The sequence below is a fragment of the Agelaius phoeniceus genome, chromosome 24, assembly GCF_051311805.1.
Source record: "Agelaius phoeniceus isolate bAgePho1 chromosome 24, bAgePho1.hap1, whole genome shotgun sequence".
Taxonomy (NCBI): Eukaryota; Metazoa; Chordata; class Aves; order Passeriformes; family Icteridae; genus Agelaius; species Agelaius phoeniceus.
Window position 1 is genome coordinate 3,419,041 of NC_135288.1, and position 12,225 is coordinate 3,431,265.

Consider the following 12,225-nt stretch of genomic DNA (forward strand, 5'->3'; position numbering starts at 1 on the left):
AAGGCAGGGGGTGCCCCAGAAGCAATTGATTTTCTTAAAGTTTTCCCTTGTGCCAGGTGATTAATTAGCAAACAACATGAGTCTCTGCTAGAGCATGGCCTAATAAAAGAGACATTTGTATGCATGTATTTTATTGTATGTAATCTAGGAAATACTATGATTCCTACTTAGTTTTTCCAAATGGAAATTCCCATAGTCCTATTAAAAAAGAAAACAGGAAATACAATACAAGGAGAAAAGTTAGGAAGAAAATTTGAACCTTCTTCTGGAGTGAGTGCAAAAGTGCCTGATGATCAACTGTGAAATATATTTTAAGAGTGCAATATAAAAGCAATTTGACCTTCTTTTCCAGTTTGGTAACTGCTGATATAATCCCCGTGCATAGGTACAGCTGACAGGAGTGTTTCTGTTCCCCTGCCAACATTTCTGGCACAGCAAAGTTACCAGAGGGGAGAGTTACCAGAATCTGGTGTTCTTCTGTTACTGTAATTAGCTTAACCATGATTAGCAGCTCTTCATTCTGCAGCCCCTGGCCTTTGGGCTTAGTCTGGAGCCTCGGCTCAGAGGTTCAGGTAGTTCTGGCTAATGCTCAGTGAGAATGGCTCAGGCAGCTTTTGTGTGGGGACAGAGGAGCACAAAGTGTGGGCAGATCAGAGCACCACCCTGGTCACCGTGTGGGAGTGTGTTCATTGTCAACACAGGAGCTGCTGCATTCCCCAGGTCAGTGGATGGGAGGAGGAAGTAAGAGATTAGAAGAAGAATTTTCACTGCTGAGTTGGAGAGTTCAACAGCTCAAAAGTATCCTCCACGACCTGCCAGAGGCAGTTTTCTAGCGGGAAGTCATTGTCCACCAGGTTGACCAAGTAATAGTTGTCATGGATGTACTGGATGATCATGCGGGAGGGCGACTCCTCCTCATAGAGCTTGGCCCACTGCTCGATCCACAGTGCAAAGGCCTCATCCTGCCACAGGAACAACAACAATTGGCAGTTGTGAGACATCTTGATCTTACTTGATTTAGGTACACGTGTTACACACACTGGCCAGAGTGTGGCTTGTTTCTTCACAGTAAAAATGCTCACAGCTGAGCAAGGAGCCTTATGCCTTCCAGTCAGCACAAAGTGCTCAGAGCTGAAAGGAGACACATTGCAGTGCAATGCATGGCTCAATGCTGCCCCTGTATGTGTAAGAGGGGAGGAAGAGCCACTGTCCACCTTCTTTTCCAGTTTGGTAACTGCTGATAAAATCCCCTTGCACAGGTACAGCTGACAGGAGTGTTTCTGTTCCCCTGCCAGCATTTCTGGCACAGGAAAATTCCAGAGGGGAAAATTATCAGAATCTCCTGTTCTTCTGAGGCCTGGTACAGTAACAGTAGCAGCTCTCAGTCCCCATTACTGGGTGCTTTGTGTCTGGCAACAGCTCTTGCTGGAGCTGAGGGAGCAGGAGGAACAAGACCTCTGCAAGCCAATATAGCAACAGCCCTCAATTCTGAGGGGTTTCAGAGATATAAACTAAACCAGACACTCTGAATTTCCAGGGAATCACAGCAATGTATCCAACAGAAGGCAGGACTCACCTTCCAGGAGAGGAAGCTCACAGGATCCACTACAGTGGGCTGGATGATCTCCCTTCCTGGGAAGATGCCCCAGGTGACAGCATTGGGTTGCAGATCTGGAGCATTGGTGATATTCTCACCCTGACAAAGGAAGGAAAACCTTTCTGAAGCAACTGCTGGAGGAGGGACTGAGTTAGTTGGAAAGAGTTTATTCACCCTCTCCTTGTTTAGGGACCAGACATTCTGCACACCACAGCTGAAGTGCTTTACTTTCCCTTCCCTTCATCAGCCCTCATGTCTGAATATTTGGTATTTGTGTCACTCCCAAGGTGGTGAAAGGAATGAAAAGAAAGTGTCCTGTGAATAATGGCCTTACCTTGACATTGACAATATGGTAGTTCACTCTCAACTCGTACCTCCTCAGCACTTTGAGCAGTGCCCTGACAATTTCACTGGAGGTGAAGAACTCCAGGTATGCCTGCAGGGAGGGATGGAGAAGGGGGGAGAGAATCAGAGCCTTAAATCACAAGAGAACTGGACAAATACAGGTTAACAATGACATTTGTAGAGTCATTGTTGTATGTTCATTCCCAGAAACACATGCTAATTTACTCTTGCTTGAGCCTCTGCAGTAAGTGAGCTAGGGGAATAAATAACTGAGGAGAGCAGAGGAACAGCCCAGGAGCAGTGCACTGAAGAAGGCTACAGCCTGCCTGCTTTGCATCAGCTAAGTCCATGAGCAGGAACAAACTCCAGTGTTACCACAACTGCTGCTCAAGGAAGCAATCTGCCAGAATGCCTGGAAAAAGCCTGAGCTTAATCTTCATTTTACAGCAGTGTCCTGCCAAGGCAGCCCAGCCTGGTGAGAGCAGAACTCTGGGGTCTCAGCTGCCCCTCCCAAGCACCACTCCCTGTCCTCATCTTTTGTTCACAATTCTCCCTGTGTGCTTATAGAACCAAATCCTGTGCTTGGCTGCTCCCAACAACTGCTTCCCTCCCCCCATTTCCTGGCAATTGCGTGAGATGATGGATTTCCCTCACCTCAGGGGAATTTCTTCCTTTGAAAACATAAATGCATTTGCCATCTGCTGGTCTCTGGCTTTACCAGGTTTGGATCCCTTTTGAACAAGGATGCTTTGTTTCCCAGTAGGAGCTACTTGCCTGGCATTTACCTTGATGGGATATTCCTATCACAGCCATTCTAGGGCCTGAAATGCCTGACAGGGGGAGACAGGCATGGCAGACATGGGAAGGAATATGATCATTGTCCAAACAGCACAGTGCACGGGCTGGGGGCAACTGTGGAGAACTCTGACATACAGAAGGACAGAGGAAATTTTAAAATATCTATTTATCACCATGAGATGCTGGGTGGTAGAGATACTATCCCATTGATTCCCATTGTGTGAAAAACCTGGGTGCTTTGTGCATCACTGAATCAGATGCAGGGGGCAGGCACATATGTATATATAATAGAAATAAGTTACCAATAATTACTTGCTGAAAATAAAACCATGAAACTCTACAGATGTTCAGTAGATGTTTTGAAGTGGGGGGGAAACAGCCATAGAGATGGCATTATGGCTCTTAAGACACCAAAGGAGCTTTGCCTTATCTCACCAAGAATGCAGTAAGATAAGGTGTGGACAGAAAGATTATGTGGATGTAAGCCTGGGAGCTCCCAGCCTGACAGAGAGCAAAGCAGGTCAAACTCTTGGCTGCCCAGCCCAGAGAAATACACAGTACCTTTTGGAAAACATAACCTCCACTGGGGCCCCAGCCCACAATGGGGTCTGTGGATGGTTTGCCATTGATGTTTGGCTGGGAGTTGATGGTCAGGATTCCTCGTCTGTTGACCTTCTCCAGCTGGTCCTTCAGGAGGTTGGTTTCAGTAGCAAGAGGGTCATCATTCCAAGGCATACAGGTGACCTACCATGAGGAGAAAGGAAGGCTCACAATGGTGTAACAACCCTTGGATTTCCATCTGGGTGTTGAAGTAACTCAGCAGTGCCTTAACAGTCTCAAACACTCCTGCTTCAGGAGAGAATTCCCAGGTTTGGTTCAAGGGTTAGGATATGCACAACTCTAAGAGTGCTGAAGTCAATCAATACTGGGCCTGTATGCTCTTTTATGCTGAGCCTCAGCTCTGGCTGTTGGACCCCCTTCAACCAGTGTGCCAGGAAATCCTTTTGGATAGAGAAGTGCTAATTCTTCTTTAGAAAAACAATGTGGTACCAGGAACAAGAGGAAAATGTGCACTATTGTTTGTGGCACACTGACCACCCCTTCCTGGCCTCTCACCTTGTACCCATTCCTGTTGGGCTCTCCAGTGATGTAACATGTGAACACCTCAAAGACACTTTCCTCACTGGTCAGTTCTTCTCCCCACATCTTCAGAAGCTCCTCACGGGGAGATTTGCTCTTCAGATAGAAGAGGTAATAATCCTTCAGTTCCCCAAAAGCTGGAGAGGAGGAGTTACCCCTGTAAGGGGAGAAGACACAGACCTGAAATTACTGAGGAAAATGAGCTGATCTGGTGATGCAGGAAGAGCCAAGCAGCAAGAGAAGTACACAACAAAACCCACCTTGACACCAGAAGTCTCAACATCTTGGTGCTATTCATCTCACCTCACTCAAATCCAAGCAACAGGGGACCACTTTGTTAAAGCTACTTCAGTTATGCCCAGGCTTTCCCACCACTGCTCTGCCTTCCTGCACATTGTGGAAACCCAGAGCACTGGGAATAATTCTGTGTCTGCTCTGGGGTGCCCTGACCCCCAGGGCAGCACTGACTCTGACCCTCATCCATGGAGAAAGTTTCCTAAACTCCAGAATAGACTGGAACCCACAAAAGTGTGAAATAGATTCTAGAGAGCAGTGTAGGTGTGTCACTGGGTGAGAAATTGAGGTTTTGGGGTTTTTAGTGTGTTGTGGATGGCAGCAAGATGGAGGGCACAGGGTGTTGTCCTGGGTTTCTTCTTCATGCTTCTTCTTCCTCCTTCTCCATGGGTTTGGGTGGCATTTTGTAATTGGGCAGAAAAGTCTGCATTGCAGCTCTTTGGGATCAGTTATTGGGTTATAAAAGGGAAAATAATCCAGGTGTCAGCTCTTAATTGGACAGTTTAGTCTGAAAAGCCCTTGTACCAAGAGATTGTGGCCATTTTGTGCCTTCTAATGAAAAGCTGCAGAACTCCCAGCAGTGAGACTGTTTTACTGATAAGAAATGATAAACACCTGAGTGTGAACATGAACTCCTGTCTCAGTGCCCTCAATGCAGACCCAGAGGAACCCACAACTGGACCCCCAGAGCAGGTACCCACTTACCATCGGCCATTGGGGAAGTCATCCCACTCCTGGGTTCTGTAGATGTAACTCTTTGGCCTGGAGGCCCAGAAGATTGGCCTCACATCCTCCACTCTCCTCTTGGGGTGGGCACTGACTGCCCAGGGCAGAGGCCGCCTGCAGGGGATGAGCAGATGTTAACACAGTTCCTCTGCTGACTTTCCAGTAAAGGCTGGAAGCCTTCCTGTGGTGCAGTTTGCCCCTGGGGAGAAGTAACAGGGGCTGAAAAGAGTTCTGGTTGTCAAGAAGTAAAACAGGAAACTCTTCTTCCTTTATGGGAAATATTTCCTACTCAGTTCCCTCACAGGATGCTCGGTAGGGTCTATTTAATGTTAAGGTACAGGACTGACACTTGAAATTGGAAAAGGTAAGGGCAAAGCACCATGGGAAGCTACTTCAAGGAAAAATAAAAAACAGCTGTCAATTTTCCTTTGCTGTTTCTTGTCTGTGTTGAAGCCTTTGGATTCAGGGGGAAGTCCACATTCCCCTTCTCAGCTGCAGAAACCCCTAGAAATCCACAGTGGGAGCATACCCCTGGCCTGTAAGGGCTTGTGATGGTCATCAAAAACGTGTTTCTTCCAAGTGGCAGCTCTAAGCTCTGGAGTTTTAGAGTCCCACAATGCCTGCTTTAAAGCTACTTGACTAAAACAAACTCCTCCTTTGGCTGTCTCCTCTATTCCTCCCAGCTTTTGTTGGAGATCTGTGGGAAGGGTGAACTACTGAATGCAAAAGCTGATAAAAGAAAAAAGAAAAGGAGAAAAGGAGAGCAGAGGTATTGACCCATCTGTTGAGGTGTTGTGAGGGTCCCCAGGATGAGGTGAGAGATGAGAATTGACTGCAAGTTCTCAGAAGGCTGATATATTATATTCTATAATATAGCATATCTATAGCATATCTATAGCATATCTATAGCATATCTATAGCATATCTATAGCATATCTATAGCATATCTATAGCATATCTATAGCATATCTATAGCATATCTATAGCATATCTATAGCATATCTATAGCATATCTATAGCATATCAAATGAAAAATATATACTAAAACTATACTAAAAAAGAGAAAGGAGACCTCAGAAGGCTCAACAAGAGTGATAATAAAAACCCATGACAGACTCAGTCTGACACAGCTGGCTGTGATTGGCCATTAATTAAAAACAATTCACACTACACCAATCAAAGATGCACCTGTTGGTAAGCGACCCCCAAACCACATTCCAAGCAATCAGATAATTATTGCTTACATTTCTTTCCTGAAGCTTCTCAGGAGAAAAATCCTGGCGAAGGGATTTTCCAGAAAACGTCATGGTGACACCCATCCATTATTTGTACCTTCAGTAGAGGGGATGGATGGACAGATGGACAGAAAAGGGGAACTAACAGAAGCCAAGGCATTGTGCTCACCTTGGGTCCTCGTTCCAGATGCCCAGGCGCTTCAGGACCTCGGTGGTGGCCACCTCGCGGTTGAGGGTGTAGAAGTGCAGCCCGTGCACCAGGCCGCTGTCCAGCAGCTCCCGGCACATGGACACCGCCAGCTCCACGCCGTAGTTCCGGATGGCTGCGTCGTTGTCCTTGATGGGCTCGATCACATCTTTGATTTCCTGCGGCACTTCCAGCTTGGAGAGCTTCACCAGCTGGCGCAGGGAGTGGTAGCCCTGGATGAGGATGCAGATTATCATTTTTTCCCAGACCTTTTTTTGCCATCCCACTAACACAGGTACTTTATCGTGATTTTTGTGGCAGGAGATTTAGAACTGGGGCTCCTGGAATCAACTCCCAGGCCTCATCTCTAGGATGGGAACACAGTCCAGGTCATGCCACTTTAGGTCATTTCTCCCCACATCCTTGCCCAAGCCCAGAATATTCAGTGACCTCAGGACTTGCAGGCATTGTCCTTTATATCCCTTTCTGCCACATGGGCACAAGAAACCTTTTTAGCTTGTTATTAGCTGGCTAAGAGTTTAATTTGGCATACCACTGACAGATCTATTACATTCAGCAGTCTTTCTTCCCTGAAATTTTGTGGAGGATATTTACAGACCTCTCTCAGGCCCTGACCCACAAATACCTAACATCCTAGATCCTTATTCCCTCCCTAAATCCAAATTACTGGATTTCACCTGTATAGGGAAGATGCCAGGAATAATGGGGCAGGTAATGCCAATGGCTTGGCAATCCTTCATGAACTTGAGAAAGGTTTCTGGTCGGAAGAAAAGCTGTGTAATGATGAAGTCTGCTCCAGCATAGACTTTCTCCTTCAGGTGCCTCAGGTCTGCCTCATAGCTCTCTGCTTCAGGATGACCCTTGGGGTAGCCTTTGGGGAGAAGGGGGGGAAAAAAGTGAAAAATGGTGGTCAGAACAACATGCAGAAATTAGGAAGCATCCAATCTGATTGTACTGTCACAGCCTAGGTCCAGGGAGGGAGTGCTGAGCTGATTTCCCTGTCTCAGACCCTGCACACTCTGCAATAGAAGGCATTTACCTGCCACACAGATGTCAAAGTAATCATCAAATTCACTGCGAATGTGCTTAACCAGATCAACGGCGTAGTTGAAACCATCCACTTCTTCCTCCCATTCCTCACCAGCAGGATCTGAAAAGAGAACAAATCACAGCTCTCTCCAACTGTTTGCTGAATTCAGATCCGGTAGTTCTGTAAAAACCTGGTATCAAAAGGAAGACAGCTGAACTCCCAAATCTGCAGTTTTACCTATGGACTGGCTTTGTCTGCCCTTGAGCTGAAGGCACTGCTAACAAAGGGCTCAGGTGAAACACAGTCTCAGTAATTAATTCCTGCAGAAGGAGCCCCTAAATCTTCTCTGGTTTTACTCTGGAATTGGACACAGCAGCAGCACTCTGCACTAACATCACAGGACAGAAGGATTCACCTCCACGCAGTGCCATGATGTTCTTTAGCCCGAGCCTCTTGGCCTTCTGCAGGTGCCCAGTGATGTCATCCTTGCTCTGGTTGCAGCAGGTCATGTGCAGGATGGTCTCCAGGCCACAGTAGTTCACTGCAGTGTAAGCAATAATCATGGAAGAGGTTTCCTTGTCAGATCCTGGGTCCCCTGCAGGGTGCCATGTCACATCAATGAAGAGGGGACCACCTGCTCCCATGTGGTCAAACCTGTGGGGTTTAAAGCTGTGTTAGCCTACAGCACAGAGCCAAATCCCCTCCCTGGGCCTTGAGTATCCTGCTCACTGCTAGAATGCCAGCAGCAGGCAGAGAGAGCTTGGATGACAGCGACAGGACAGATCACTAAAGCGTTGCACTAAGAGTTTAGCAAGTAAATTAGAAAGATGTAAATAAGGAAAGCCATCCTTGAAGGCTGTATGGGGAACAGTTTACAATTTCATAGAAGAGGCAGCAATGGAGGTGTTCTCTGTACAACAGACTCTCCCTGCATGCTCTGACAGACTGACACAGCTTCTGACAGACAGCAATGCAAGTCCCTTTCCTTTTGGGATAGGAGACTATGCTGCAGCCTCTGTTGCCACCTTGAACTGTAGAGGCCACAGAGCTTCCCTAACTTGTCTCTCTCCTGCTCCAAGGTGGAACAGGCCCTTCTGTTCAGCATATGGCATTGGCTTTTATCAATTATAAAAATAATTGTGAAATACTCTTTCCTCCTCCAGGCATGTCCATGGTGGCTCCTGGGGCTCCAGAGTAACTCCCAGCTCTGCTGTGACCTATCAGCTTTCATTTAGCACATAGATGTGGATACCTGTGTCAGAGGCTAAAACTGTAGTACAGAGGCACAAACCACAGTGGCTGGATGAATATTGAAAGGAAATGGGAATCTGTTGCAGAGGTTTTGGCACACTGTCCATCAAGGAATATTTTCTGCTTTTACTTGGTACTTTTCTGCCCCAGCATTGTGCTTCAGACCCAGAACATGACATTGGGGTTACTCCATCTTCCCAGGGCATGGGAGTGGGGAAACAACCTGGCCCCTCAGTAATCCCACCGTGACACTTAACTCTTCAGGGCCTCCAAGGAAGACAAGTTACTTGGTGTCCATTACCCTCCTCAGCAGGAAAGCACAGCCCCACTACCTGCTTCGTCACCTGGAAGGGGAGACAGAGCATGGAGCAGAGCCTGCCTCTGTTAGTCAGCTATTTCCCTGCCCTCCACCACAGATACCTCCCCTCTCGTACCCTGCAGCACTCGCCTGGAGATGAGATTGACAGCAGCGTTGGCTGTGCGTGGAGGGAAGAACTCCAGGGAGAACCACTTGTCCCCAGCGTCCTGCCGGCGGCGCATCTTCTCCCGCAGCCGCTCGTGCCGGTCGGCATCGAGCACGGGGGTGGAGCAGCGCGAGTTGTCCTTGGAGCTCTCGCTGCCGCTGCTGCTGCCGCCATCGGACCTGGAGCTGGAGCTGGCACTGCAGGAATGCTGGGTCTCATTAACCATGGCGAGAGCTCTGCAGAGGGGAGCACAAAGAGGATGGTCGGTACATGGGTGTGTGCATGGAGCAGGGACTGCTGAGGTGAGCGGCAGATGGTTGAAGAAGACTATGCCAAGACCCAGCATTCATCACCATCACCTTTTGCCAGCTTTCACTGTAAGCTCTAGTGGGAAATCTGGAGAAAACACAGGAAAAAGCACGTTTAGATAGTGCTGATAGTGACTGCAGCCTTGGGCTGGGCATGCATAGGAATGTGCCCCCTGTTGATGGAGTGACAAAACTCTCCTTTGTCCCATTAAAGAGGAAATAAGTCCAGAAGTTTCTCTCCTCAATTAGCAAAGAAGACTCCTCATAGGACCTGGGGGACTTCACCTCAAACTTAAGGATAGCTAATTGGACAGGAGATCCAAAAGTTCCACCTGAGCAATTTACTAGAAAAAGAAAAGAAAGAAACAAATGGCTTTTGAGGGGTGTTTTACCAGGAGCAAGAACCTCTTGCACCTGGCTCGGTTTTTCTCTGTAAAGAGTTTTGTTATTTTGCCTTTTATTAAAACCTTTTTGTTTCCAACGCTACCACAGAAGCCATCCTGCTGATTTTATGCCTCCAAAGGTAGTTGAGCTATCTTGGGTGTGAAATAGATCTCCAAGAGCTTATGAGACCTGGCTTGAGGAGACCCCTATTTCAGGCATGCCAGCAGATACTTTTTATTATCTACTGCAGCTGCTTCTTGTACTGTTTCCATCCTGTTTGTTCCCAAAAGGCAGCACTGCTTACAGTGCAGGTAGGAGAGTCAGTGCTAATGGGGCAGGTACTCCAGCATGCACAAACTATTGCTATGTCAGAAACAAAGCACAGAATCCCCTCTGACCAGGCCATCCCCACTAACTGTCCTTTTTTTAGTTTGCTGGCTTCACACCTGCATTTTTAACCATTAGCCTTCTCCACAGACAGCTGTCCCCTATGCCAGCCCCATTGCACACACTCAACTCTTTACCAGACACGCTGCTCCCTTTGTCAACAACTGTGGCTGCTTGGAAACAAGGCCTGCAGGGACCATCCTCATCTCCCTGTCTTGCAATGAGACCAGCTGTGCTTGCTTGGCATTACAGAAAGCAAAACATCACTGCAAGTCACTGGTACAAGTAGGTTTAGGATACCCAACTCCACTTAGCTCTGCAAAATGTCCCATCCTGTGCCTTTAAAACGAGGTAGGGATTACCTCAGACAGTTATGGAAGAGCTACCACAATATTTGGATCTGTGTTATTTGCTTTAGTACCTGCCAAAACTTAAAATTCTCACTGGCAAGCATCATGTCCAAGCATTACATAACTTTGGAGCTGTTTTGGAGGAAGCAGCTGCGTGAACCATCACACTCTCAGTCCTTATCATCAGGTCTGTGGCTTTAGTTCAGCCAAGAAGACTTTGAACTCATCTTCTACTGTTTACACTTGAGCTGCCAATCAAGCAAAACCCTTTTGAGAGAAAGTCTACTTTTATCACCTGAGGAAGCTGTCCAGCTGGCAGGAGATGTGAGAAAGAAGCGCAAGCTTTCTGTTCCAAGCTCTCCTGTGTACCAACATAGCAGCTGCAGTAAAAATCAGCAGCACAGACCAACTGACAGGTGAAGCAAACCCAACTGGGTGCACAGTCACAGCCCTGACCAGGCTCAGGGGACTCTGCCTGACATCCACATGCATTAATCTGGGAGAATTATCCCCAAGCACACGTTGGTGATCAAGCTAGGGCTTCACAATCACATGCTGTCAGCTCCCAACATGGCATTCCTAGCAAGCATGGCACAGCCCTGCAGGCAAATCAAAGGAGCTTTGTTTTCTGATTTAAGATTTTAACACCCATCACATGGAAAAAGGGTTCAGGTCTCTATGTCTCTATAAAATGAGACTGGCTGTTGAGCAAAGCTCCTTATCTTACTAGCAATATCAAATCATGAAGACGTGAAAAAGACACACTTAGATTTTCATCTACGGGCAGCATTTGGAACAATTTCCTTACCGTGATATGCATCACAGATTTGCTGTCAGATACTTCTAGTTATTGCAAAGAGAAAAAAGATAAGCCTAAACAATAAGAACAGCAGCAAAGTAAGACAATTTTTAACACCTGTCAACATTCCTGCTCCTGTCTTTGTCACGCTGCAGGGCTGAAAGATCCGTGGCTCAGCACACTTCTGATGCTCACCATGGATGCACCTGCTGTGGTTTTGATGATGTTGGTATTCCAACTCCTTCCAGCCCTGAGCTGACACCGACACACAGAGCGTGGAGCCTGCATTCCCCTAAGCTCAGTTTTACCTTCCAGACTAAACTCGGCTGCAGCAGATGCATTTTTCTCACAGGGTGCACACGCTGCTTCAGGGCCACGGCATCAGGCTGAGGCCAGGCGGGCACCGCAAGGGACCGGGGCGGCATCCGCCGCCCGAACACCTGAGGGGCCACGGGACAGCCGAGGGGGAAGGGCCGGAGGGAGCCCGGCAGCCGGGGAAGAAGGTGAGGAGCGGCACCTGCGATCCCGAGTGCCGGGGAGGGGGTCGGAGCCAGGCAGGTCACTGCAGCCCGATCGCCCCTTCACCTCAGCAGCAGCACAGCACGGCCCAGCACGGCCTGGCCGGAGCAGCCGGCGGGCAGACGGGCCGGAAAGAGCCCCGGGCGGTGGGGCAGCGATAGAACCCCCGCTCCCGGGCCCCGCTCACCTGCGGCCGCTGTCGGGCGCTGCCTGCGCCGCTCGCCCGCCGCGCTTTAAAGGCGGCCGCGGCCGGGCGCGTCACGTGTGGGCCCGCGGCTGCCCTCACCCGACATGGCGCCGCGGGCCGGGGCGGGGTTGAGGGCCGGACGGGGCCTGGGGGTGCGGCCAGAGCGGGCCGAGGAGGAGGGACCGGCGGGGCTACGGGAGGGA

General features: G+C 48.6%; 1 protein-coding gene across 7 annotated transcripts; it reads right to left on the reverse strand.

Annotated features, from left to right (window-relative positions):
- Positions 1-114: 114 nt before the first annotated feature.
- MTHFR (methylenetetrahydrofolate reductase) lies at positions 115-12,161 on the reverse strand. 7 transcript variants are annotated; one of them, XM_077190398.1, is made up of 13 exons: positions 12,023-12,161; positions 11,326-11,360; positions 9,073-9,324; positions 7,789-8,027; positions 7,383-7,493; positions 7,021-7,214; positions 6,305-6,555; positions 4,880-5,014; positions 3,857-4,037; positions 3,302-3,484; positions 1,932-2,033; positions 1,577-1,696; positions 115-962 (listed from the first exon to the last, which is right to left on the reverse strand). In XM_077190398.1, exons 3-13 carry the CDS (start codon positions 9,312-9,314, stop codon positions 765-767), a joined length of 1,956 nt encoding a protein of 651 aa, XP_077046513.1. In that variant the 5' UTR covers positions 9,315-9,324; positions 11,326-11,360; positions 12,023-12,161; the 3' UTR covers positions 115-764. The 7 variants fall into 7 exon arrangements, with proteins under 7 accessions (XP_077046513.1, XP_054503615.1, XP_054503616.1 ...); XM_054647640.2 differs by lacking the exon at positions 11,326-11,360; XM_054647641.2 differs by lacking the exons at positions 11,326-11,360; positions 12,023-12,161 and adding an exon at positions 11,625-11,989.
- Positions 12,162-12,225: the final 64 nt, after the last annotated feature.